Below are 27,376 nucleotides of genomic sequence, written 5' to 3'. Positions count from 1 at the left end.
GCTTTCCATAACTTTTTTTTCAAACCAAAGGCCAATACTCCCCTCTGCTCTCAATGCTAAGCAATTTTTTCCACCCAAAATGATAAAATTATGTATATTTTTATACCTAATCAGTTTGTGACAGCTGTGATTCTCAAACACTTTTTAAAAATAGAAGTAAGGGCTTCCCTGGTGGCGCAGTGGTTGAGAGTCCGCCTGCCGATGCAGGGGACACGGGTTCGTGCCCCGGTCTGGGAAGATCCCACATGCCGCGGAGCGGCTGGGCCCGTGAGCCATGGCTGCTGAGCCTGCGCGTCCGGAGCCTGTGCTCTGCAGGGGGAGAGGCCACAACAGTGAGAGGCCCGCCTACCGCAAAAAAAAAAAAAAAAAAAAAAAAAAAAAAAAAAATAGAAGTAAGATCAAAGTTGCAAACAGACCATATGTAGTGATTTTAAAAACTGAATAGGCAAAGCCTGACTCTAACTGACCAAATGACCCATCAGCTGGATTCGGCCTTTTCAGGCTACACGAGGACTTTGCTCAAGAGACCTGCATGGGGCTTCCCTGGTGGCGCAGTGGTTGAGAGTCCGTCTGCCGATGCAGGGGACACAGGTTCGTGCCCCGGTCCGGGAAGGTCCCACATGCCGCGGAGCGGCTGGGCCCGTGAGCCATGGCCGCTGAGCCTGCGCGTCCGGAGCAAAAAGAGACCTGCACGTTATCAGACGGCTTCCCATGGATGTCCTTAACACCACAAGCGCAGCTTCTGATACCCAATGCTGCCAACAACATCAGGGGAACAGAGAGGAGACCCTGCCGACTGATTCAGTTTTATTCTTCAACACAATTCTCTTCTCCACTCTCTTCATCAGCTTTACCTGTTTCCTTGCAAGAATCTTGGCTGTTGGTATCAGTAAGATAATTTTCTTCCCCATTCTCTCTTTCTTCTATTTTTTCTTCATTAAAGCTAGAGAAAGAAATTTATCAATCTTTCAAAGGAAAAATGATTTGGTTTAAAGGTAAACAAACCCTCTGTAATGTACGCCATCCTGCAGTTAGTCTTCCTCAAGTGTATAAGCTCCGATTTATCAAGAGAAGTCTATAAAAGTACCAATTGGGAAAGTAGATATTCTTCTGAGAAGTAATTTATTTTAAAACTTGATTGACTCAAACTTCATTTGAAAGCATGCTAATATTTTCATTATTTATGTCAGAAATTTAAATTATTTTACTTTAAAAACAAAATACTTCATCACTGTATAATATTTTGAAGTGTCAAACATGTTAAAATGTCAGTATGTTTTACAATAGTTCACATGTATTCCATTAGGTAAAAGACCTTTTAAAATATTATAGAACAGAATTTTAGCTTTCCTGCAAGTAAGAATTTTTTCAAAGGTAAACCATTCAGACATCTTATATATGTTACCTTTCTTTATCTTCAGTGAAACTTTTCATCTCTTGATTGCTGAAGTACTCAAATATTTTTCCACTTTGGCCTTTCTTTGAAACAAACTCATCAGATATTCCTAGTGCTTTTAAGGTGTTAGAATAATGCTTTTGTGCTGCCATTCTTGCATTTTTCTATAGGAAAGACAAACCTTTTTAGATAAGAACAAAAGACTTTAAGTTTCCATTACAAATGTATGGGCTAAAAGCTCCAGTGAAAGTTAAATTCAATAATCACAGTTGGTTGAAAAATATGCATACCCTCTGACCAGCAATTCCACTCCTAGGTATATGCCCAGAGAAACTCCTACATATCTGCCCAAGGAGACATAACAAAATGTTCAGAATAGTACTGTTTGTAACAACCCAAAACTGGAAACAACCTAAATATCTATCAGCAGTAGGATGGATAAATAAATTGTGACATATTCATATAACAGACTAAAATAAAGCAATGAAAATGAACTCTAGCTATATGCCACAACATGGACGGATCTCACAAGCAGCATACCACAGAAGAGTACATGTAGTATGATTCATTTACATAAAGTCCAAAAACAGGCAAAACTAAACTATGCTGTTTAGGGATAGGTACATCAGTGGTAAAACTGTAAAGAAAAACAAGGAAATGCTTATCTCAAAAGTTAGAAGGGTGGCTACCTCTAGGTGAGAGAGTTTTGATCTGGGAGGGGCACACAGGGTTTCTGGGGTACTGGCAATGCTCTAATGCTTTTAACCTGGGTAGTGGCCACATGAGTTTTGATCTATAATTATTCTTTACTGTATACTGTTTCATGACTGTTCAAGGATATCTGAAAAAAATCAGTAAGAAAATAAGTTCCTGTGATAGTTGTCAGAGAGTTCTTTATATGCCTACTGTAAATTTTACTCTTTACAAGCCATATCTCTAATCCACCGAAGATGATAAAATCATCAATGTTGTTACCTTAATTCTGTAGAGGAAGCAAGGGATACAGCAAGAAAAACATGAATTTAGAACTGGGTTCAACTCTCCAGAATGTTACTTCCTGGCTTTGGGACCCGTGGGAGTTGTGATGACACTCTCATACCTAAAGCAAGTCAGTTGTCATAGTTCCTGAGACCACAGGATTTACAGAGACATAAGATGACTGGGGTTCTCATTAGTGCCTTGGCTTTAGTCCAATTTTATCTCCTATGAGTGGACATGAACTAGTATAGGGCCAAAAATCGTCATCTGGACCTCAAACTAAAGAAAAGTCCCGAGGAATGGCCCAGCCCCAATGTACCACTGGCATCCCATCCTGGAAAGGGTGTGGAAGAGCATCCAGTCTCACCCCAAATTTAACAAATAAGTAAGATACTCCCTCCACTCTTGCTGAGGTTAAGCGGTTTGCTTAAGGTCACAGGATATAGTGAGAGGGAAAACCAAGTCTCTTAATCCTTTCCTGAGTCTTCTCCACTCCACCATGCTGCTTTCTAAGTGGTAGTGGTTATCCTGGAGTTTGAAGGTAGCCTGAAGCCTGACTTCAGCAAATCAGTGTCAGATATTTTCCTAACCCAGGGATTCCGGCATAAGGAAGGACCATGGAGTCTAGTGTTCCATGGGAGAAACCAAAATGGCAAAGACTGATTACAATGGATAAGACTATCACCAGTGCATTTCCTGACATGCTAGAAAACTGAAAAAAGAAGCACTCAAACTGCTGCTAAAATGCACCCACTGTGAATAATAATAATTTTTAGAAAAGTAAGTAAAAATGCAACCAGAGGCTATGAACACCAACAGACAAGACTTGGGGAACTGAAAGGCACAGCAAAGTGAGATGAGAACTATGGCCCAAAGACTGTAAAGCAGAATAAAGAAACCCCAAATGTAACCCAATGTGTTAAGAAAAATATATTCTAATTTTAAGCAAATGAAATATAAAAGATTTAAACGATACTAATCAATGTTAGTGCTTGTAAGCCTTCATCTGAATTTGGCTTAAAATCCAATTTAACATCTATTCAGTTAATAAATCCTCTGATTTTCAAGAAACAGGAAAACATGGTTTGTTCTGTCCTGGATAACTCAACAGCAGCAAGACCACAATTAACACTTATAAATGGGTAATGCATAAAGTTGTGAGTGAATTTATTAAATAACAGCTGTTAATTAGCAGCAATAGTCACTGCAAGAAAAAAAGAAGTTCTAATTTATGTTAACAAAACCAAAACAATGGTGAGTCACTGTCAGTCACCCTGTATATAGAATTTATGACCTTTTAAGATTTTATATCAAGGTGAAGAGTGTGTAATTGTTCCTAATTGAAACAAACATTTCCCCCTTGAATTTCACAATGCAAAAGAATTGTAAAGACTATGAAATAAAAGTAGTTAAAATAACTGTATGGTTATTTTGTTTTTCTATCTAAGACTGCAAAAAAACCAAATTAACTTTGTTTCTTGAGGAAACCCAAATAATAAGAAATGATGAAAGTTTGTCTACAATCACTGCCCTAGTTTGAAGGGGAAAAAATACTTAATTTTTATGAGCCTAAGTTTAGTTTATAGTAATTCTTTCCTTTATTTAATAATAACTGAATACTTATTTTGTGACAAGCCCTCACGGGAGGTAGAAGGTATATGGGAAGAGAGAACAGCATATGTGTGGGCCAAGGATGGTGGAAGAAATATCAGCTATGAAACTAACCTATGTTTTCAATATTTAACATTTCTTTATGGGTTTAATTTCACACACACCACTTATTTTACCACATTTTCTCTGGTGCTTAGAAAGAGTGGGAATTCACAGCATGGTAAAACTGCTTGTTAATACTGAGACTCATCACTAGTATTGTCAGGGTAGTGCTCTCAGCCTGGACTAATCCCAGGAAGAAACAGTTCAGTTTGGGTTCAACAAATGTTTCTTAACATCCCCTTTGTGCCATACATTGTCTTAGGTGCTAAGTGTTAGGAATACAAAGATTTGACCAACACCTTTAAAAGAACTAGCTGAAAGAGAAGAGAGCATTGAACAGATAATTTCCACACAACATGCAGGAGCAAAGATAGAGATGCACAAAAGGGTAATAAAAGACCACAGAGGAGGGCTTCCCTGGTGGCACAGTGGTTAAGAATCTGCCTGGCAATGCAGGGGACACGAGTTCAATCCCTGGTCCAGGAAGATCCCACATGCCACGGATCCACCAAGTGTGTGCGCCACAACTACTGAGCCCACGCGCCTATAGCCCGTGAGCCACAACTACTGAAGCCCGCGTGCCTAGAGCCCATGCTCTGCAACAAGAGAAGCCACCACAATAAGAAGCCTGTGCACCACAACAAAGAGCAGCCCCTGCTCGCCACAACTAGAGGAAGCCTGCGCACAGCAACAAAGACCCAACGCAGCCAAAAATAAATAAATAAAAAGACTAAAATACTTACTTAAAAAAAAAAAAAAAGAGGGCTTCCCTGGTCGCGCAGTGGTTGAGAGTCTGCCTGCTAATTCAGGGGACACGGGTTTGTGCCCCGGTCCGGGAAGATCCCACATGCCGCGGAGCGGCTAGGCCCGTGAGCCATGGCCGCTGAGCCTGCGCATACGGAGCCTGTGCTCCGCAACGGGAGAGGCCACAACAGTGAGAGGCCCGCGTACTGCAAAAAAAAAAAAAAAGAAAAAAAAAGAAAAAAAGAACATAGAGGAAATGGCACGCAACCCAATCTGGGGAAACAGTGCAAGAAGCGATTTTACACTAAGCCTTGAAAGAGTAAGAGGAAAGATAGGAAGAAGCTCTAAGGGTGCTGAGAAACAGAATAAATAAAGATTTCAAGTTTGAAACTAGTAGTCTGGTATGGTCTGAAAGTAAAGAGTGTACAGAGTGGGGACTGGGGGCGGGCAGTGGTCGATGAACTAAAGAGGTCAACAGGGATCAGATAATAGAGGATTCTGTACACCATGCTAAGACTCGTGGACTTTCTTCCAGGAGAAAGTAGGACAGCTTAATGTTAAGTGTTTGGAAGCAGACTGACTTGGGTTCCAATCCTAGTTCTATTATTTACTAACTATAAACCTTATGAGTTACTTACTTTCTTTCAACTTCAGTTTCTTCCTCTGCAATACAGGAATACCCACCTTGCAGCATTGTTTGGAGAAGTCAATGTCAAGATCCCTTGATACCATTCAATGAAAATGAGAATGAATGGCATCAGTGAAATGGATGATTGCCACTGTTATTGGGGTTATTAACTTCGTACTCAGGGTGAACGTGGTGGCAAGGGAATGGGAATGGCAAAGCGAAGACAGAATGCAAGGCAGGAAAACCAGTCAAACCATTATAACTCAGATAGGAAATAACAAAGGTTTCACCTAGCATTTCACATTAGAAATGGAGAAAGGTAGATGCAAAAGTTATTTAGAAAGGAACTTGTCACATCTCTCAGTGACAACTGAATGGAGAGAAAAAGAGGTTCCCAGTTATCTAAATTGTGGCCCAACAAAAACATGAACTCAAAGAGGAAGATCTAGTTTGGGGCAAGATGAATGTAAGACGCCTGTGGGAAACCTGGGTAGATACATCCAGACAAGTGGACATAAAACCTGCAGTTGGGAGCTGGAGATAACTACTTTGAGGTGAAAGTCAATCACTTTATGCTGAGTAACACAGAACAGCTTAAGATAATTTTTTTCCCCTAAAGTTGAAACTGAGATATGAAAAAAAAAATCCCTTAAAATGAAAAGCAGGGCTTCCCTGGTGGCGCAGTGGTTGAGAGTCCGCCTGCCGATGCAGGGGACATGGGCTCGTGCCCCGGTCTGGGAAGATCCCACATGCCGCGGAGCGGCTGGGCCCGTGAGCCATGGCCGCTGAGCCTGCACGTCCGGAGCCTGTGCTCCACAACGGGAGAGGCCACAACAGTGAGAGGCCCGCGTACCGCAAAAAAAAAAAAAGAAAAAAAAAAAGAAAAGCATTACATAAAATTATATCCAAATCAGTCAGTAAAGGGTTCCCATAACTTTGAGAGGCTGTAATATGTAGATTTACCCATAACACATGTCCTCTGTCTTCAGTGAGTCACTGACACGGGCAGCCCTATAAGGACACTCATCTGTCCCAGACACTTGCTGGCAGGAAGCTCCAAATGTAACAGCTTGAAATTCACAACACAGCACCTGTAACCTTCAGTGATTTTGTCCATTGTTAAACCATGTTGCCCATAGTAGCCCCTCCCTTATGGACACAAAGGGGAAGATCATCTGAAATTGACAAATCTCTCTTAAAGGAAAGACTGTAAAACTGAGTATAAATCTAGTAAAATCAGAATTCATTGTCCATAGGATCAAAGTATTTTTTCTGATAAAAAGGAAGTGCTTCTCACAGACAGAAAACAAACTTATGGTTACCAAATTGGGAGAGGAGGGATAAATTAGGAGGTGGGATTAACAGATACACACTACTTTATATAAAACAGATAAACCACAAGGTCCTACTGTATAGCACAGGGAACTATATTCAATATCTTGTCATAACCTATAATGAAAAAGAATCTGAAAAAGAATATACATATACACACATATATACCTATATAACTGAATCACTTTGCTATATACCAGAAACTAATACCACATTGTAAGTCAACTATACTTCAATTTTTAAAAAAAGGAAGTCCTTTTGGTAATTGTAGATAAGACTAAAAATTATAGACTCACTTAAAAAAACTGATCAACAAAATGAAAAGGCAACCTACTGAATGGAAGAAAATATTTGTAAATCATCTACCTAATAAGGGGTTACTATCCAAAATATATAAAGAACTCATACAAGTCATTAGCAAAAAACAAATAATCAAATTTAAAAATGGGCAAGAGGTCTGAATAGACATTTTTCCAAAGAGGATATTCAAATGACCAACAGGCACATGAAAAGGTGCTCAACATCACTAATCATTAGGGAAATGAAATCAAAACCACAATGAGATATCACCTCATACCTGTTACAATGGCTAGTCTCAAAAAGACAAGACATAACAAATGCTGGTCAGGATGTAGAGAAAAGGGAACACTTGTGTGCTGTTCGTGGGAAAGTAAATTGGTGCAGCCATTATGGAAAACAGTATAGAGGTTCCTCAAAAACTTAAAAATAGAACTACTACACAATCCAGCAATTCCACTCCCAGGTAGTTATCTAAAGAAAATGAAATCACTATGTAGATTCACTGCAGCATTATAGACAATAGTTAAGATGTGGCAACAACCCAAATGGCCACCAAAAGGTGAATGGATAAAGAAAATGTGGTATATATATATATATATTATATATATATAAAATATATATATATATATATACACAATGGAATATTATTTGGCCATAAAAAAAGGAAATCCTGCCATTTGTGACAATACAGATGGACCTTGAGGGCATTATGCTAAGGGAAGTAAGTCAGACAGAGAAGGACAAATACTATATGATCTGATTTATGTGTGGAATCTAAATACACACACACACAACTCATAGAAAAGGAGATCAGATTTGTGGCTACTGGAGGAATTGGATGAAGGTGTCAAAAGGTACAAACTTCCAGTTATAAGATAAATAAGTACTGGGGGTGTGACGTACAGCATGGTGACTGCAGCTAACACTGCTGTGTGGCATATTTGAAAGTTGCTAAGAGAGTAGGACCTAAAAGTTCTCATCACAAGGAAAAAAAATATTTTTGGTAACAATACGAGGTGATAGATGTTAACTAAACATACTGTAGTAATCATTTCCTAATATACGTATGTCATTATGCTGTATACCTTAAACTTATACCTGCTATATGTCAATTTTATCCCAAGAAAACTGAAAAAAAACCTGTCAGAAATAAATCTGATTCAATTAGCCATTTTGTTTCATTTTTTAATTTTTCAAAGACTTCCAAAACTCCCCTTAATATTTGGCCAAGTTGGTACTGAAAAAAGACTAGCCATTAAAAACAGGTTGTGAAACTATTATTTTGAAAATGATTGGATTAGCAGCATGTTCTTTATCAAGCTTACAAGCCTCATCAAGATTCAATGCTCAGATTTAAGCAAAACTACTTACTTGACTGATGTGATGAAGCTGTCACAGAAATAATACTGTCTCAGTAAATTATATAACACATAAGAAAAATGGACTATAAAAATTAGGAGATAGAGATGTTAAAAAAAAAAGAAAAAAAAGCTGACAATAGCTATCAAATTCCAACAAACACAACCTGAGCAACTCTTTCAAATAGCAGTGGCCTGTTTTTTAATTTTTCTTCTCTTTCTTCTAGTTCTCGTCGGTATTCTCTCATCCTTTCTTTTTCACTCTTTCTAAAATCAAATAAAAGGAATGGAATTTTTAAAAGAAATAAGAATTTGCACATATAACATTTAGCGTAGATGACAAATCAGAAATTAAGTCATGAGCACAGTTTATCACAATTTCTTTTCTAGACTGGTAAATTTTTATGGAATGCAGGATAAAAATTCTAGGTTCTGAGAGCACACATTTTACATCCCAGCAACAGTCTGGGTACCTTGAGGTTCCTGAAATCTTCAAAGCATAATGGATTCAGTGGCTTTAAACTGGCCTGAGGAGATAAATGAATGCCCTCTTATCTCATTTATAAGTATTTATAAACCAAAAAAGTTTGGTCCAAATTTGGTATCTTCTCTTTAAGGAATTTCTTCTGAAAACAAGACCTTGCTCTTCTTTTTTCCCCTAATGATATCTCCTATAGGTTGATGGCACAGTTAAATGGGAGCAGGGTAGGGGAGTAATGGGGAGTATGGGAATACCACATAGAGAGGAACAGGAACCAAAATACATAAATTCACAGTAAGTATACTTACTATTTGAACTAGATCCTATAATAAATTAAATTATGCTACTTTCTCTATGTAAAATACATTAATTCTACCAAGATCATAAGACTTCATGGATTAGAAAAAATAATTATACCATAAAATGATAATTATGCCTAACTATACACAATTTAGCATTATGGAAAATCCCATTTACTTTCTAAGGACGACCAGTATATTTCTAACGAATATTTTGCTCAAGTTCATCAAATAAAGCTCCTTCTATCAATGAATTACATTGATACACATTATAAGGAATGTATACATAACATCTGTTACAAAGGAATATAATAATTATTATACATAATAAACATTTAAAAAGGAGCACTCATAATTAAAAGCAAATATAGATTTGGGGGTACTTATAAATCAGATTAAAATTAATAAATCATATTACTTACCCAGCTTTGAGGGAGATATTTTACTACTTAAACATGAACATTTTTATGTCGCAACATAAAAATGTTCCTCTGGAACACTGATTTTCAAACTTTGTACTGCGGAATTGCAGCATGTAATACATACTACTAAACCTTAACACACGTGTTAACTGACACACCACATAACTGATGTTAACATCAATGTGTTAATTTGTGCTATCAGATTTCATGCAGACCTTAGAACAAAGCTCTCTGACATATCTGTTTATTGAAGAATATTCTAAGATGACACGGCAAGCTGTTAAAAAGAGCTTTATCTGTGTGAATCAAGATTTTTCTCAATATTGCACTGTGCAATAAAAAATAATATAAAGAAAAAGTTTAGATGCTGATGTAAGATTACAACTGTGAACCATGGCCACAATATGTTTTTCTGTTCATCAACATGGCGTCATGGTCCTGGAGTCAGTATACATGTTTGTTCTCACCACGAAGTGAGTGAGTATGAGAGAGAGAGAGAGAGAGAGAGAGAGAGAGAGAGAGAGAGAGAGAGAGAGAGAGAGTGTGTGTGTGTGCGTGCGTGTGTGTAAGTTAACTATAAGTAACTGATAGTAACTTGAATCCAGAAACTGAAATACTAATACTATTCTTAATTTGTTCATATATTGGGGGTCCACTGATTAAAAAAAAAGTTTGAAAACCAATGATCTGGAGGGTCAGGATTCTCTCATGATACCTGAGAGATTTTACTCTGGATTTAGACATTTGAGCTAAACTCTGATGTGAGTCATAAGCCTTAGCCCGGGTTGTCAAGAGTTTCTGCAATTCTTTCATTCTTTGCTTCTGCTTAGTTAGGATCCGATTTCTCTCTTCTTCCAATATTTTCTTTTCCTCAAGTGATCTCCTGAGGGCAACAAACTAAGGCTTAATTCACTTTAAGCCAATGAGAATGTTGTTTAGCAAAGACTTAAGACAGGATAATTCAACGGTTGAATAAAAGGGGCAACCTTCTGAGAAGGATCTGAGTTGTAATTAGAAAATCAATAGGGTGACTGTAAACTTTTCTATCCCCAAAGATTCATAAAATGGAAAACACATTAATTTCTTAGAAGAACACCCTCCGGCAAAATGTTCTATATTATATAGTAAAATATGTTACCAGATAAAATAACGTCATATTTTCAAATTCCCCAATACAAAATCAGTGGAGCAACCATGAGTCAATCAGTGCTGTATCAGTTATTTACCTTGTGGCTTGTTCTCTTCCCCTGGAGGACACCGTGGGCATGGGAGGGTTGCAGCTACAAGGCACAGGTTTTGTATTTCTACTTCTTACTGGTGACCTGCGCCTTGGAGACAGATAAGGCCAACGTGTTTCTTTTAAATTTTCTTCATCTGCTTCAATATCTGCCAAGATTTTCTCTCTTTCAGTGGATGCGTGTGAGGCTGCATGAAGGTCAGATGGTTCACAGACTGTCAGGGGTTTTGGACACTTCTGTTCTGAGTGATGTTTCTGATATCTCTCAGGAAGGTCTTCAGAATCAGCAGTCTGGCACCTAACCTTGTGTTTACACTTGGACTTTTCAGCCTGTTCAGGACACTTGGGCTTCCTTGTAGCATAACTTCTGCGAGCTGGACTACAAGGAAGAGGGGATGAATTCTGTAAAAAGTCTTGGGTTCTCTGCTGCATCCTAATGTTTCTATAGAGCTCTTCTTCTGTTAACTTGTCATTGATAGTTGAACCATAAGTAGATCGAGGTATTGGTCTGGCTTTAAATTGGTTTGTTTTCTTTTTAGACTTAAAACAGTCTTTCAGCTGCTTTTCCTGAATTTGCTTCTGTTCCTCCCTTGCAATAAACTTAAATGGCTTTTGCGAGGCCAAAAGAGCTTCTTTGTTTTTCTCCTTCATAGACCTCCTCCGTTCTTCATTTTGCTTGACTATATCATGATAAAGGGGGAGAAAGACGAACGCAGGAACTGGGTTGGCTCGGAATTTTTTCTTACACTCTGATTCTTCTTCTTGTTTCTTGAGCAGTTTGCGTGCCATTTCGATATCTGATTTAGATTTCACGTTCTCTTCTTTTTTCTTCTGCTCTCTAATCATCATTTGAAAAGGCTCAGGTACTGTAATCTTTGGCACCCATTCTTTTGGCTTCTTTTTTTTTTTTTCGAGTGCTGGCAAGTCAGCATCTTCAAACTGGATATAATCTTCAACAGAGAAGTCTGTCCACATGTTGTTGATGAGCTCCTTAGCATAGGTCATCATTCTGCTTTTCTCAGAATACTCTTTTTCTACGTTGGGCAACTCATCTTCAGAGGAAGACACAATCAAGGAGGAAGACTGACCTAAATCAGGCTCTGAAACTGATGTCATTAATGAAACAGGATGATGGGAGCTCTTTTCTGATACAGACCTAAGTAAATGAGAAGAATAATTAGGTTACTCTTTCAGCTGCATGTGACCAAATATAAAAATTAAGACCTACATAATTTCTAAGATCAAGGCAAAATCAGTTAGAAAATAGGGGCTGGATAAGGCTTGTGAAAATCATAAATTTGTTTTAGAACAGAGCCTGGTAGATGCCGATAAATGATCTAGTTTTACTCCCTCATTTTACAGGGCAGGAACCTAAGACAGCAGAGGCTCCTTGGGTCTAATCTTGAATTCTCCACACGTTTTCCAGAGTCACCATCTTAAAACATACATCTGATCACATCACTCTCCTTCCTGAAACTTTCCCGTGATTTGTCATTGTTACAAAGTCTAGATTATAGGGACTTCCCTGGTGGCGCAGTGGTTAAGAATCCGCCTGCCAACGCAGGGGACATGGGTTCGAGCCCTGGTCCGGGAAGATCCCATATGCCACGGAGCAACTAAGCCCGTGCGCGACAACTACTGAAGCCCGTGTGCCACAACTACTGAAGCCCATGTGCTGCAACTACTGAGCCTGCGCTCTAGAGCCCACGAGTCACAACTACTGAAGCCTGCACACCTAGAGACTGTGCTCTGAAACAAGAGAAGCCACCGCAATGAGAAGCCTGCACACCACAACGAAGAGTAGCCCCCACTCACTGCAACTAGAGAAAGCCCGTGCGCAGCAACGAAGACCCAACACAGAAAAAAAAAAAAAAATCCAATCACAGGGGACTTCCCTGGTGGTCCAGTGGTTAAGAATCTGCCTTCCAATACAGGGGGACACGAGTTTGATCCCTGGGGGGGGGAACTAAGACCCCACATGCCTCGGGGCAACTAAGCCTACGCACTGCAACTAGGGAACCCGTGCACCGCAACTACTGAGCTCTCGAGCTCTGGAGCCCTCGTGCCATACCTAGAGAAGCCCGCACACCTGCCACGAAGAAGAACCTGTGCGCCAAAATGGAGACCCAGCACAAGGAAAAAAAAAAAAAGATCCAATCATGGGAAGTTCCACACAACACACGGTGATTTCTCACGGCACCATGCCTTGGCACACATGCTTCCTGCTGCCTAGAAGGCCACTCCTTGCTTCCTACATCTGCTTCAGCTATTTCTCCTTCAAGACTGAACTCAGATACGACAATCAATGTGCCTGTATCCCTCCACTGACACCTTGACATGATCAACTGCTCTTCCTCTGTCTCCATGATACTCTGTTACACCATGTCGTGTGTTTGGATCTCAGCTAGTCTTTAACCTCCTTGAGGGCATCTTGATTTTGACTCCTCGGTGCCCAGACAAGGTCTGGCACACAGGAGATGCACAATCAGAGCTGACCAACTCAAGTTTCAAAAGAAGCAAGTTTATGGCAAAAATGACTATTTTGAAAACTTAAATCAGATCTATGTCTTAGCTCTGAAACTTCTGTACTATATCTTTACTGAGCTCATATTAATCCACATATTATTTTAAAAAGGGCTTTTAAAGTTAAATTTTAATATTCATCATTTGAAAATGGCCCAGACTAAATATTCTGATACATGTCTAAGAATGGTGGGTCAGAGAGAAAAGAACAAAGGGCCATCAAATGACCCACAAGGCAAGAAGCCACCTAATAGGTTGATCAGCCATCAAACAATCTAAATAAAATCTCACCTCTGTATATCATTAAAAGCACAAGGGGATATTTGAGAGAAAATATTCTGAAATAATTTTGTTCTGCACCTTTAAGTATACATTTTACTTTACAGTCCACAAATAACATTATGTACAAACTTACCTGGAAGAGACACTAGCAGCTTCTTCCATGGTGATCGCTGGCTGAACTTCCTTTAAATTTAATTTATTCTGGTACATTTTCTCTAACTTTGCCATAGTTTCCATGTGGGCTGCCTTCAGCTCTTCTAGTTTCCTGAAGTACTCTTCATTAGAGTGGTAAATATCAGAAAGGTCCACAAAATCCTCACAGCTTATACGTTTTTGTTCATTTACCCCAGAAATGTTGGCGTTAAAATCAGCCTGGTAGGAGGAAAAAACCTGTTATATGATGGCTGGAATTGAAAGACAAATTAAGTTGACATGGTTCCCAATGCTGCTTTTTAAAAAGTCCACTTAAATATATTATATGTTATGTGTGGACTATGTACATATAACAGATTATAAGTTACTTGTGGGCTATGCACATTTTCTCCTAATGACATTTTATTAAGAACAAGAGCGAGAGACCAAGTTGCCATAAAATAAATGTTATTAAGTCCATTTTATAAAGGATGGTTAGATTCCCAGGTCATGTACTAACCTATACACTACAGTAGGATCAAGCCAAACCACCCTTTATAAAGAGCCTCCTTCTGGAGGAGCTTCAAGATGGCAGAAGAGTAAGACGCGGAGATCACCTTCCTCTCCACAAATAAATCAGAAATACATCTACATGTGGAACAGCTCCTACAGAACACCTACTGAACGCTGGCAGAAGACCTCAGACCTCCCAAAAGGCAAGAAACTCCCCACGTACCTGGGTAGGGCAAAAGAAAAAGAAAAAACAGAGACAAAAGAATAGGGATGGGACCTGCACCTCGGGGAGGGAGCTGTGAAGTAGGAAAGGTTTCCACACACTAGGAAGCTCCTTCGCGGGAGGAGACTGCGGGTGGCGGAGGGGGAAAGCTTCAGAGACACGGAGGAGAGCACAGCAACAGGGGTGCGGAGGGCAAAGCGGAGAGATTCCCGCACCGAGGACCGGTGCTGACCAGCACTCCCCAGCCCGAGAGGCTTGTCTGCTCACCCGCCGGGAAGGGCGGGGGCTGGGAACTGAGGCTCGGACGTCGGAGGTCGGATCCCAGGGAGAGGAGTGGGGTTGGCTGTGTAAACACAGCCTGAAGGGGGCTAGTGTGCCACAGCTAGCCCGGAGGGAGTCCGGGAAAAAGCCTGGAGCTGGCGAAGAGGCAAGAGACTTTTTCTTGCCTCTTTGTTTCCTGGTTCGCGAGGAGAGGGGATTAAGAGCGCTGCTTAAAGGAGCTCCAGAGACGGCCGCAAGCCACGCTCTGAGCGTGGACCCCAGAGACGGGCATGAGACGCTAAGGCTGGTGCTGCAGCCACCAAGAAGCCTATGTGCAAGCACAGGTCACTATCCACGCCTCCCCTCCCGGGAACCTGTGCAGCCCGCCACTGCCAGGGTCCCATGATCCAGGGACAACTTCCCCGGGAGAACGCACGGCGCGCCTCAGGCTGGTGCAACGTCATGCCGGCCTCTGCCGCCGCAGGCTCGCCCCGCATCCGTACCCCTCCCTCCCCCCCGCCTGAGTGAGCCAGCCCCCGAAGCAGCTGCTCCTTTAACCGCGTCCTGTCTGAGCAAAGAACAGACACCCTCAGGCGACCTTCACGCAGAGGCGGGTCCAAATCCAAAGCTGAACCCCGGGAGCTGTGCAAACAAAGAAGAGAAAGGGAAATTTCTCCCAGCAGCCTCAGGAGCAGCGGATTAAATCTCCACAATCAACTTGATGTACCCTGCATCTGTGGAATACCTGAATAGACAACGAATCATCCCAAATTGAGGAGGTGGACTTTGGGAGCAAAGATATATACATTTTTTAACCTTTTTCTCTTTTTGTGAGCGTGTATGTGTATGCTTCTGTGTGTGATTTTGTCTTTATAGCTTTACTTTTACCATTTGTCCTAGGGTTCTGTCTGTCCGTTTTTTGTGGGTTTTTTAAAATTACTTAAAAATTTTTTTTCTTAATAATTATTTTTTATTTTAATAACTTTATTTTATTTTATTTTACTTTATTTTATTTTATCTTCTTTCTTTCTTTCTATTTTTTCTTCCATTTATTCTGAGCCATGTGGATGAAAGGCTCTTGGTGCTCCAGCCAGGCATCAGGGCTGTGCCTCTGAGGTGGGAGAGCCAAGTTCAGGACACTGGTCCACAACAGACCTCCCAGTTCCACATAATATCAAATGGTGAAAATCTCCCAGATATCTCCATCTCAACCCCAGCACCCAGCTTCACTCAACGACCAGCAAGCTACGGTGCTGGACACGCTATGCCAAACAACTAGCAAGACAGGAACACAACACCATCCATTAGCAGAGAGGCTGCCTGAAATCATAATAAGGCCACAGACACCCCAAAACACACCACCAGACGTGGACCTGCCCACCAGAAAGACAAGATCCAGCCTCATCCACCAGAACACAGGCACTAGTCCCCTCCACCAGGAAACCTACACAACCCACTGAAACAACCTTAGCCACTGGGGACAGATACCAAAAACAACAGGAACTACGAATCTGCAGCCTGCGAAAAGGAGACACCAAACACAGTAAGTTAAGTAAAATGAGAAGACAGAAAAATACACAGCAGATGAAGGAGCAAGGCAAAAACCCACCACACCTAACAAATGAAGAGGAAATAGGCAGTCTACCTGAAAAAGAATTCAGAATAATGATAGTAAAGATGATCCAAAATCTTGGAAATAGAATAATTACAAGAAATGTTTAACAAGGACCCAGAAGAACTAAAGAGCAAACAAACAGTGATGAACAACACAATAAATGAAATTAAAAATTCTCTAGAAGGGATCAATAGCAGAATAACTGAGGCAGAAGAACGGAGAAGTGACCTGGAAGATAAAATAGTGGAAATAACTACTGCAGAGCAGAATAAAGAAAAAAGAATGAAAATAATTGAGGACAGTCTCAGAGACCTCTGGGACAACATTAAACGCAACAATTTTCGAATTATAGGGGTCCCAGAAGAAAAAGAGAAAAAGAAAGGGACTGAGAAAATATTTGAAGAGATTATAGTTGAAAATTTCCCTAATATGGGAAAGGAAATAGTTAATCAAGTCCAGGAAGCACAGAGACTCCCATACAGGATAAACACACCAAGACACATATTAATCAAACTGTCAAAAATTAAATACAAAGAAAAAATATTAAAAGCAGCAAGAGAAAAATAACAAATAACACACAAGGGAATCCCCATAAGGTTAACAGCTGATCTTTCAGCAGAAACTCTGCGAGGCAGAAGGGAGTGGCAGGACGTATTTAAAGTGATGAAGGAGAAAAACCTACAACCAAGATTACCCAGCAAGGATCTCATTCAGATTTGATGGAGAAATTAAAACCTTTACAGACAAGCAAAAGCTAAGAGAATTCAGCACCACCAAACCAGCTTTACAACAAATGCTAAAGGAACTTCTCTAGGCAGAAAACACAAGAAAAGGAAAACACCTACAATAACAAACCCAAAACAATTAAGAAAATGGTAATAGGAACATACATATAGATAATTACCTTAAATATAAATGGATTAAATTTTCCAACCAAAAGACACAGAGTGGCTGAATGGATACAAAAACAAGACCCATATATACGCTGTCTACAAGAGACCCACTTCAGACCTAGGGACACGTACAGACTGAAAGTGAGGGGATGGAAAAAGATATGCCATACAAATGGAAATCAAAAGAAACCTGGAGTGGGAATTCTCATATCAGACAAAATAGACTTTAAAACAAAGACTATTACAAGAGACAAAGAAGGACACTACATAATGATCAAGGGATCGATCCAAGAAGAAGATATAACAATTGTAAATATTTATGCACCCAACATAGGAGCACCTCAATACATAAGGCAACTACTAACGGCCATAAAAGGGGAAATCGACAGTAACACAATCATAGTAGGGGACTTTAACATCCCACTTTCACCAATGGACAGAAGAGCCTGTGCACTGCAATGAAAGATCCCGCGTGCTGCAACAAAGACCTGACACAGCCAAAAATAAATAAATATTTTTTTAAAAAAGCCCCAACCAAGAGTACCAAGAGTCCAGGGGGCCAAGCCACAGGCAACAGGAGCCTTAAAGGATGTGAGCAGAGGACAGACATGGTCAGTAACACTCAGAAGGACTCTCTGGTAGCAAGTGAGGTAGAGTGAAGGGAAGCAAGGTTGGCAGCAGTTGATGGGCTACTGCAAGGGTCCGAGTTAGAGGTATTAAGGGCAGAATTAGGGAACAGCACCAGGAACACAAGAAAGGAGGCTGCCTTGGGAGATTTAAGAAGCTGAATCATCAACTTGATAATAGCCTGGACTGTGGGCAAGAAACTGAAAAGGTTTCTTTTTGGAGTGCTGTATGTCTAGGTAGATGACGGGGCTTCCATTCATTAATATAGGGAATACAGGGAGGAAGAGTATTTTAGGGAAAGGAAACTAATCTCTGTTTTATACACACTAAGTGTGAGAGGATAGTAGGGCAGCCAAATGTACAGGAAATGGAGGAAAATAGGTCTGGAGACCTGGTAAGAAGGCTGGGCTGGAGATAGAGATATGGGAGCCAGCAATGCACACAGAAGTGCAGGGGCAGCCTTGGGTGTGGATAAGGCTGCCTGTGGGCAATGAGAGGCAAGAACCTGAGGATGGAAATGTTGGCAAACACCAGCATCTAAATAAGCAGTGACAGGAGGACTAACATGAAATGGACAGTGGTCATGAGAGATACAAAGATCTAGTTGAAACTGAGCAGAACCCTGTAGGGTCCTCCTGGGCACAGAAGTCTTTCTGTGTCCCCATTTCAAAGGGCAGCTTCAAACAGTTACTAATTTGAGGAGTGAGGGAATGCAGAAACAAAGGAAAAGCAATCAAGAAACAGTAGTGAAGGAAAGGGGAGGGTCCTGGTTCCTCCTCAAGGGATATATGTAACAATCTGATACGAATCTCTGAGTTCTTCTACAGGAACTAAGACCCCCACCCAGGTGGAGGATGGTAACTTTAGGCTGAGCCCAAGCACATGGACCCCAGACTGGCTGGAACCAGAAGGCTGATGACTGAGATTCCTGGAACACCACCCTGTTACCTCCCCATCAACCAATCAGAGAAAGGTTACACACCCTGCAGCCCTCCCCGCTAATTCTGCCTATAAAAACTCTTCCCCATTAGGGGAGTTTGGGCTTTTTGAGCACAAGCCGCCTATTCTCCTTGCTTGGGGTTGCAATAAACCTTTCTCTGCTCCAAACTCCACTATTTTGGTTTGTTTGGCTTCACTGTGCATTAGGCACACAAACTTGAGTTCAGCAACAAAGTGATAAGGGTATTTAAAAGAAGGGAGCTTTGGTTTGGTTTGAGTTTGGAAGATAAGGGAAGGCTTCCTATAGGAGGTGATGTTTGGGCTGAGTCAACGAATGGAAGAATCTGGGGGATCATAGAAAGTATTATATATGGGGAAAGAGGGAACAGGTACTCCAAAGGAAATGACGTTAGCAAAAGTGATGGGGATGGGGGCGGTGGTGTGTGGTGGAAAGCAACGTGCACACAGCTGCAGGCTAAAAGGAAAGTAAAAATGCATAAAGCAATTTTGGGAAGCAAGCCTGGAAAGGGAAGTTAGGGCAAGCAGGCGGTGGTTTCTGTTTCTTGTCTACCACTGGCTCCTGACCACTCACGGGTCACCTGGTTTCAGCCCCTTTACAACCCTTCAAAGCTGAAAGGGTTTGATGAAAGTTAAGTAACTTTTCAGTTTGGAGCGTTCTCGTGGCGTGGGGAAAAGATTACAGACGTGGTATCAGCATTCTCATTCATGCCTAGGTTCTGCACTTCTTAGCCATGTGACTTGGGCCCTAGCCTTTTGAACTTTAGCTTTACGATACATAAAGTATGTGTGCCAGGTTGTTAAACCGGTGTCTCGGCTCCAAAGCCGTGCTATGTGATGCTGGGCTTGGGACTCTGCAAACCACATTTCCGCTTTGCCAGCTGCTTCCCGCTAGACTCTGCTAACAGTGGGGCTACAGGGAGACTGCAAGGCTGGAGGAAGAAGCAGGGACTTATTCCTTCCTGTTAGTTCTCCATCTGCTAATCCACTTGTACCGCCCCAGCAGGGTTCCTCGTCCGGGCGGGCGGCAGGAGCTCCTACTAGCAAAAGTGGCCGATTCCAGTTTGCAGTTTTTCCGAAGCTCACAGAATCAGCATATCACCTCGGCTTACTGTTCCCTCTCCCTGCCTCCATATATATATGAACAGCCCAACTGCTCACTCCTTCAGACCTTCACTCAAAATGTCATCTTCTCAGCAAGGCCTTCATTGACTACCCTGTTTGAAATTACAGGGCTTCCCTGGTGGCGCAGTGGTTGAGAGTCCGCCTGCCGATGCAGGGGACGCGGGTTCGTGCCCCTGTCCGGGAGGATCCCACGTGCCGCGGAGCGGCTGGGCCCGTGGGCCATGGCCGCTGAGCCTGCGCGTCCGGAGCCTGTGCTCCGCAACGGGAGAGGCCGCAACGGTGAGAGGCCCGCATACCGCAAAAACAAGAAAGGAAAAAAAAAAAAAAAAAGAAATTACAGCCTCTCCCCTGACTCACTGTCAGCCTCCCTTTGCTGCTTTCTCTCATAAGTACTCACCACCAACTGATATCTCTGCTGATTTGTGTACTGGATGCCTGCCTCCACCAAAAAGTGAGCATCACAAAAGCAAAGCGTTTGTGTACTTCGTTCAGTTGTTCCCCAGCGCCTAGAAAAGTGCCTGGCCAATGGCAGATGCTCAATAAGTATTTGTTGGATGAGCGAATGTCCAGCTAAAACAATATTAAGTTTCTCCCAAGGGAAGAGGACAGGTATTCCCTCATAAAGACTGAATCAAAGAAATATTGGCTGCTCAAGAGTGATATCCTACTGAGTATTAAGGAAAGGGCTTATTTTCCAAAAACTACCATTGAAACAGAGTGGATATTCCAAACACTCGCTTTTAGGCAAAAGCATCCACGTGCTCTCCATTCATTCTTTTAGAACACTCCTTAAAAGGAGTCCTTATAACAATCATTTTCACAGAAAGGATGAAGTTTATTTGAACCTGGAAAAACTTTGAAAAAGATATAGAAGGATGAGTAGCTTCTGAAGAGATGCGGTAAATGATAATTATACGTATGCACTGACTTTTGCACAGTATCCATTCCATTTCAGCTTAATACTGGTAACACTAGCCTCAACTTTTCGGGTAAACTGATCTCACAGTGTTTTACCCAAAACAGATAAATGGTTAATAAGCAACTTCCAACTCTAATTTCATCTTAAATTGTCTCCACACTGAAGGAAACATTTAGTAGTTCAAATAATCTAGACCAAGGACATTATTTTCCAAGAGCCTAAAATAGCACCCTTTCCCTTTAATTGTTGAGCTTTCTGTGGAATGTTTTTGTTCATGCAGATTAGAGGATAATCTTCCCTAGATTGGCTTGACCCATTTAGATGATGTCTCCTTCCAACACATGTTGCTTCATTAGTAATCAGCACTCATAATTATTTGTGTTATAGTCGATCTACTATCATCTACAATTATGGAATTTTTATTTAAAAAAATTTTTGCATTAAAGGGATTTGTAAGGAATGAGGCAGATCTAAATGTACATAAGAGAAAAAAAGCAAGTGGCAGAACAATATGTATCTATAAAATGCTACCATATATTAAAATATTATGTACACAGGAGACAGGAAAAAGCCCAGAATATATATCAGTTTCAAAACAGTGGCTACTGATGAGGAGGGAGGGGGGAACCAGATTTTCTTTTAGAGGGGAGAAGTGTTAAAAGGGCCTAACCCTTATTTATAACATTTTTTTAACATCTTTATAAAAATATGGATCACTTCACTAATTTTAAGTGTCATCCTTGCACAGGAGCCGTGCTAATCTTCTCTCTATTGTTCCAATTTTAGTATATGTGCTGCCGAAGCAAGCACGGTATAACATTTGAAATTTTAAAAGGAGAATGTGTTCATGTATTACTTCTATAATTAAAATGTAACTTAAAAAGAAAAAGAATGTTTTGTGAATATTAATACTAAATTAAAAAATGAACAATTTCTCATGGCTACTTGGTCTGCCTGGCACCTCCCGTGCTCCTTGGGGAAGTGGCTCTCACACTGCCCCAGAGATCCTGCCTACCTGTCCCTTGCTCTTCTACCTGCTCCCACCCTGACTCCCAACTACCCATGATAATTCCTTTATTTCTTCAGTAAAAAAAAACCCGTCAGAGGGAAGTTCCCTCATCTTCCCATCTACAAAACTGCCTGCCTTTGTGCCCCTTTGCTCCTTCCCTCCTGCTTCGGGGATGAAATGTCCTTCTCTTAGCAGCATTTGCCCCTTTCCCTTAGCATTGAAAGCAATAAATTGGAAACTTCCACACCCCTGCAATAATTCTTCTACCACTGTAGCTGGTCTTAATCTCTTTTGCCCCCTTTTTCTCTACCTGACTGTTAAATGTCAAGGGTTTTAAGAGTTCTATACTAGGCCCCTTCTCTTCTTTCTCTGAACTCCCCCCTTAAGTGACTTAATCCAGTGCTTCAAAAATGCTGAAAACTCCAGATGGAGATTCTCTGTCCCACACCCAACAGGACTACAGTTTCATAGGCCCAACTGCTTTCTACATCTTTCCACTTGGTAGTTTCACAGGTATCTCAAATTTACCATGTTCAAAACTGAAACCTTGATTCCCACTCAGCCCCTGAATCTATTCCTCCCCAAGTTACCCACAATTCAGTAAATGATGTTATCTTCTATGCAGCTGGTCAAACCAGAAACGTGGGAATGAGCATTCTTGACTACTTCTTCCTTGGCCTTCACATCCAATCTAATCTAAGTCCTATGCAATCTGTCCACTTCTTGCCATCTCCCCCGGGCTCTAGGTCCAAGCCACCACTTCTAGCACCTGAATTACTGCAAAAGCCTCCTACCCAGTCTCCTTTCTTTGTCAAACCCTCCAATCATTCTCCACAAAGCCATCAGAGTCATCGTTTTAAAATGTAAATAGGAACATGTCACTTAAAGGTCTTCAAGGACCTCTCACTGCACCTGCAATAAACGCTAAACTCCTTACCTTGGTCTACAAGGCCCTCCTTACCTCTCCAACCTCATCCCCTCCCCTCTCCCTCTCTCTCTTCTCCAGTCCCATTGGCTTTCTTTCAGATCCTTAGTCACACAAAACTCTCTCTCTTCCTATCTTTGGGCCTCTGCATATGCCGCTCCCTCTGCCTGGAATGCTTTTCCCACCCCTACTCTTCAAATGGCTGCTCTTTCTCATCGATTAGGCATTGGCTTAAATGTTAACTCACTGAAATAGGTTCCTTCCTATTTCTTTTTTTAATTATAGTAAGCTGTTCATTTCTTTCCCAACATTTCCTGTCTTACAACCATTTGTCCATTTTTTATTGTCTAACTTCCCCATCAGAATGGAAGCACTGTGACGACATGAGCTATGTCTGCTTCATTCACTACTGAATAGTCTGTGACTGGCACTTAATAAATGCTCAATATTTGTTGAAAAAGAGAAGGCCATCCCACTAGGAAAGTCAGTGAAATTTTAACTGTGAATTATAGAATAGTGCTTTACCCATGTCATCATCAACCCCATAGCAAGGTCTATGAACTGATATCTCCAACTGAGGCTGGATTCAAGAAATATGACTTAGTGCCCTATATGGGCACGGAGTCCTGCAAGGGGTGTGAATGGAGCCGGTGGTGGGGCGGGGGTTGCTTTGGCAAACCAAAGGACTTAAAGGGGCCTACTGTGACAGTTGGTTCTCTAATCAATTTTGTGTGGTGATTCTGGTAAGCTGAGTTTACTCCATCTTATAGATGATGAAGCTGAGACAAACTAACCTTTAAAAAACCAAGGTGGAGGGACTTCCCTGGTGGTGCAGTGGTTAAGACTCTGTGCTCCCAATGCAGGGGACACAAGTTCGAGTCCTGGTCTGGGAAGATCCCACATGCCTCGGAGCAACTAAGACCGTGCGCCACAGCTACTGAGCCCGTGTGCTGCAACTACTGAAGCCCGCGCACCTAGAGCCTGTGCTCTGCAACAAGAGAAGCCACCACAATGAGAAGCCCGTGCACCGCAACAAAGACCCAATGAAGCCTAAATAAATAAATAAATAAAACAAATAAATAGAAAAATAAAAAACCCAAGGTGGAGACCAAGCCAAACTGTGAAGAAGGCAAAGCTTGGCTCCTGCACTCCCTTTCTTGGCTTTTCAGTGCTTTGTCTGCCAACCCCATGTCCTCTGACCATCAGGCCTTCTACAGTGGCAGCTTATCCAGATTTGCTTTTGGGTCCTTCAAGTACAGTGGTCTCAAAACAGTGTCAAACTCCAAACTTAGCTTCCTTTTTCAGTAGGACCATGCCCCTTGGAGATTAGCTCATTAAGCTAACCTCTCCTAAGGTGATGTTTCTCATACAAATCTGCAGTTTACCAGGGCACTCTGGAAGTATACCTGTGGCTACAGAACTGACTGCTTCCTCCACCACAGCAAGCCAAAGTAGAACTTAATCTTTGCGAGAGTTGTTCAAATAACAGTCCCACTGGCAGTTGTTATTATTATTACTAATTTATACAAACTGTCCTTTAGCTATGACATACTCTCTCATTTGGTTATTATAATAGCCCAGTGAGACAAGAAAGAGAGACAGTTATTATAGTTCTTTTACAGATAAGGAAACTGAGATTGAAGGAAGTTACTTCTGAATATCAACTAGCAAATGAACAGATCCTAGCCCGGGACTCCAAATCCTTTTTCTCCATTCAAATTTTTTTCCAACATAAGTTTGCCTCCTTTGTTGGCTCCTGAAATTTGTGTTGAGGGGAAGCTTTATCATGAATGAATCTGGTCCTAGGTCACTGACCCTGGTTCATGTTCAGGGTCTCAATCTGCCTTACTCTGGATAACCTCAAGTAGTTTATCTGTTGATAAAATACTGCCCATAAAAGGTGTTGCTACAGATTTTCTCATTAACAGTTTTAGTGTAGATTAAAGAGATTAGAATTCCAAAATACCCAGTAATTTCTATTAGCCCCAGACCACAATGTTTTGAATCTGAGAAGCTTTGGACAAATGGTATTAAGAATCTTTAACCGGGGTTAAGGAGGTTTATGTCTGCAGATTACTAGTTAAAATTCAAGGTTCCCATCTTTTAAGTGAACAGAACCGATGGCAGACTTGACCCTCTACCTGGTAGACAGGTGGGTCACAACACATTGGACACCGAAAATTGATCAGTGAAAAAGCTGTCTCACCCCACCCTTAAGAGCCGTGTGGAAACATTGGAACCTCAGTAATTTGTTTTTCTGGAGGCTTAACTATATCTGTCTGATTTACCCAGCGAACTCTTGCTGGTTTTAAACATCATCTCTCATGTTCTGTATTAAAATGCACCAATAACCAAGACATCAAGATGACAACAAAACACACCTGACAGCACAGCTGATTCAGTTGCGTTTTATGGGTTATCCTCTATGGTTAGAACAGTTTTCCTCAAGTTGAAAAAAAAAGAAGAAAAAGAAAAGCAAATATCTACTCCCAACAGATGCTGGGGCATAAGGAGTAAAGTTCTGTACTTTTCACTCTCTGGAAACAGACTAACGTAAATGCTCTCCAAGAAATTTTTACAACAATCTCTTTACTTAAAGTTAAAAGACTTTTCAACGCCTTGGTTTTGAGTATTTTCCGTGGGATCACAGAGAACGTGGTGGGCCAGGCTCACCGGTAGGGAGGGATCTGGACAGGGCGCGCGTTTCCCAGCACGCGCCTCACCAGCGGTGTCGCCGACCAGCCTCCAGTTGCACCCCCCCGGGGCCTAGCCCCAGCCCACTTCCCGCCCCTGCATTACCGGCGCCCGCGCCGACCCCGCTGCCTCTTCCTCCTCCAAGGCCGCCGCCGCCGCCGACAGGGACTCTACGGGGTCTTTGCGTTCGTAATGGGTGACCCGCGCTCCGGTGCTGGGATTGACCGGGGCTTGGAGACTGCTGGCCGCCAGCTTCGCTGCTCGGTGCGAGGCGGCCATCACCACGCCACCGAGGCCTGAGCGCCCGCGCTGGGCCGGGGCGTGGAAGCCGGCGCGGCCGTAGGCGCCCGACAGCTCCTTGCTTGGGGAGGTGGTTACTAGGGGTCCGGTAACTAAGGACGCTACAGGTGCCGCAACGGGCCAAACGTCACTCAAAACCGGCGCACACTGCGGGAGGCCCGAAGTAGGGGCCTCCTGGATAGCGGGAATCAGTATTGAATCTTTGCTGGTTTAGAGGGCTGGTGGGCAGAATAGGGCACCTCTTCCCCTCCTTCGCGCTTCACCGCCTAAACGCAGGCTTCTCACATTATACTAATGAAACGACACGTTTTGTGAGTGAAAAAGCGCATTTTTATTCATTGAAATAACCTGTTAGGAGGAGACGGCGGCGGCAGAGGAAAGCTGGGGATGTTATCACGTTGCGGTCTCAGGACTGGAAAGTTCGCATGCCGCTACCCAACATGGCTCCCCCGGAAGCCAGAGAATGGGAGTCCAGTATATTCTGTTCTGATTGACTTGAGAGCTAGCAGAAATCGACCAATCCGGAGGAGGCTGCTAGCTATCCCTCTCGTCTGACCAATAAAAGCCCAGAGTTGGGTGGAGCCTGGTCCACCCACCAGTGAGTGACAGTGCAAGTGTATGAACCGCATGTTTGCTCCTTGGGTTCCTCAGCCTTATAGTGGCGCGGGTCGGAGGGCGAGAGAGCCCAGCAGTAGCCACAGACAAGTGTCATCTCCATCTCACCCCCATCAACATCTCCCACCTGGGATGTGGGTGCTTCAAATGACGCCTTCCCTCTACACCACGCGCCTGGAAGAGAGGCCTAGCCTTAAAATAGCAGGTGTGGTGCAGTCCAGCCACCTGCTACCTAAGCCCCTACCTCCTGAGGCTGAGGCTACAGCAACCTTCCCCCCCCCTATTCTTCAGCTTCCTCCCACTCCCTGCGATACAACCTGCCACCGCCACCACAAAGGTAGAGTGTGCAGCGCGCGATGTCTAGAACCCTTCTCTGAGATCTGAGCCCTTTATACCAAGTCTTTCTTGTTCGCTGGTCTGAAGTGTGAGCACTTGCAAAATCCCCTATTCCCTCACCTTCTTCAGGCTGCTCTTTGTTTTGACTGAACATTTGCTTCGACCACTGGAACAGACGCTGGCTGGATTTTGAGCAGAAGCCAGAGTTGGAAGCCCATGAGGTATGGATGCCCCAAGTGACCGGAGAAGGGACTTCCAGTCATTTGCATGCAGCTAGTTCTGTGGCTGCACGTCCCCCTCTTGGGATTCGTTTTAACTCAGACCCAAAACCAGCAAGACAAGTCTACGTGCTGAAGCACTGCAAATGGAAGATTAGGCTAGAATAGGATAGAAGGAATGAGTGTGGAGGACATATTGTATGTGTTTATAGAAGAGCAGAAAAGCTTCCACTCATCAGCAATATTCTAAATTTGCAGATATCTTTTTAAAATTGTTTTGATTGAAATATAGTTGATTTACAATGTTGTGTTAGTTTCAGA

The 27,376-nt window shown here is 42.1% G+C and overlaps 1 protein-coding gene across 3 annotated transcripts; it reads right to left on the bottom strand.

The window, feature by feature from the left end:
* Positions 1–26,387, bottom strand: FAM161A (FAM161 centrosomal protein A). Of its 3 annotated transcripts, XM_081254813.1 has the most exons (8): positions 25,692–26,387; positions 13,827–14,065; positions 10,878–12,044; positions 10,367–10,534; positions 8,617–8,716; positions 1,687–1,740; positions 1,406–1,560; positions 1–943 (listed from the first exon to the last, which is right to left on the bottom strand). In XM_081254813.1, the coding sequence occupies exons 1-8, from the start codon at positions 25,863–25,865 to the stop codon at positions 808–810; spliced, it is 2,193 nt and encodes a 730-aa protein (XP_081110939.1). In that variant the 5' UTR covers positions 25,866–26,387; the 3' UTR covers positions 1–807. The 3 variants fall into 3 exon arrangements, with proteins under 3 accessions (XP_081110939.1, XP_081110940.1, XP_081110941.1); XM_081254814.1 differs by lacking the exon at positions 1,687–1,740; XM_081254815.1 differs by lacking the exons at positions 1,687–1,740; positions 10,367–10,534.
* Between the last annotated feature and the right edge of the window lie 989 nt (positions 26,388–27,376).

The sequence above is a fragment of the Mesoplodon bidens genome (assembly GCF_964165515.1).
Source record: "Mesoplodon bidens genome assembly, chromosome: 14".
Taxonomy (NCBI): Eukaryota; Metazoa; Chordata; class Mammalia; order Artiodactyla; family Ziphiidae; genus Mesoplodon; species Mesoplodon bidens.
Note: the sequence above shows the minus strand (reverse complement) of the source record. Positions and strands in the feature narration are given on the sequence as shown.

Coding starts and splice junctions, on each gene's coding strand:
- FAM161A (XM_081254813.1), bottom strand. CDS start 25,865: ATGGCCGCCTCGCACCGAGCAGCGAAGCTGGCGGCCAGCAGTCTCCAA. Junction 14,066..25,691: donor CGGGGTCGGCGCGGGCGCCG/GTAATGCAGGGG, acceptor TCCTCCTACCAG/GCTGATTTTAACGCCAACAT. Junction 10,535..10,877: donor GGAAGAGAACAAGCCACAAG/GTAAATAACTGA, acceptor TGTTGCCCTCAG/GAGATCACTTGAGGAAAAGA.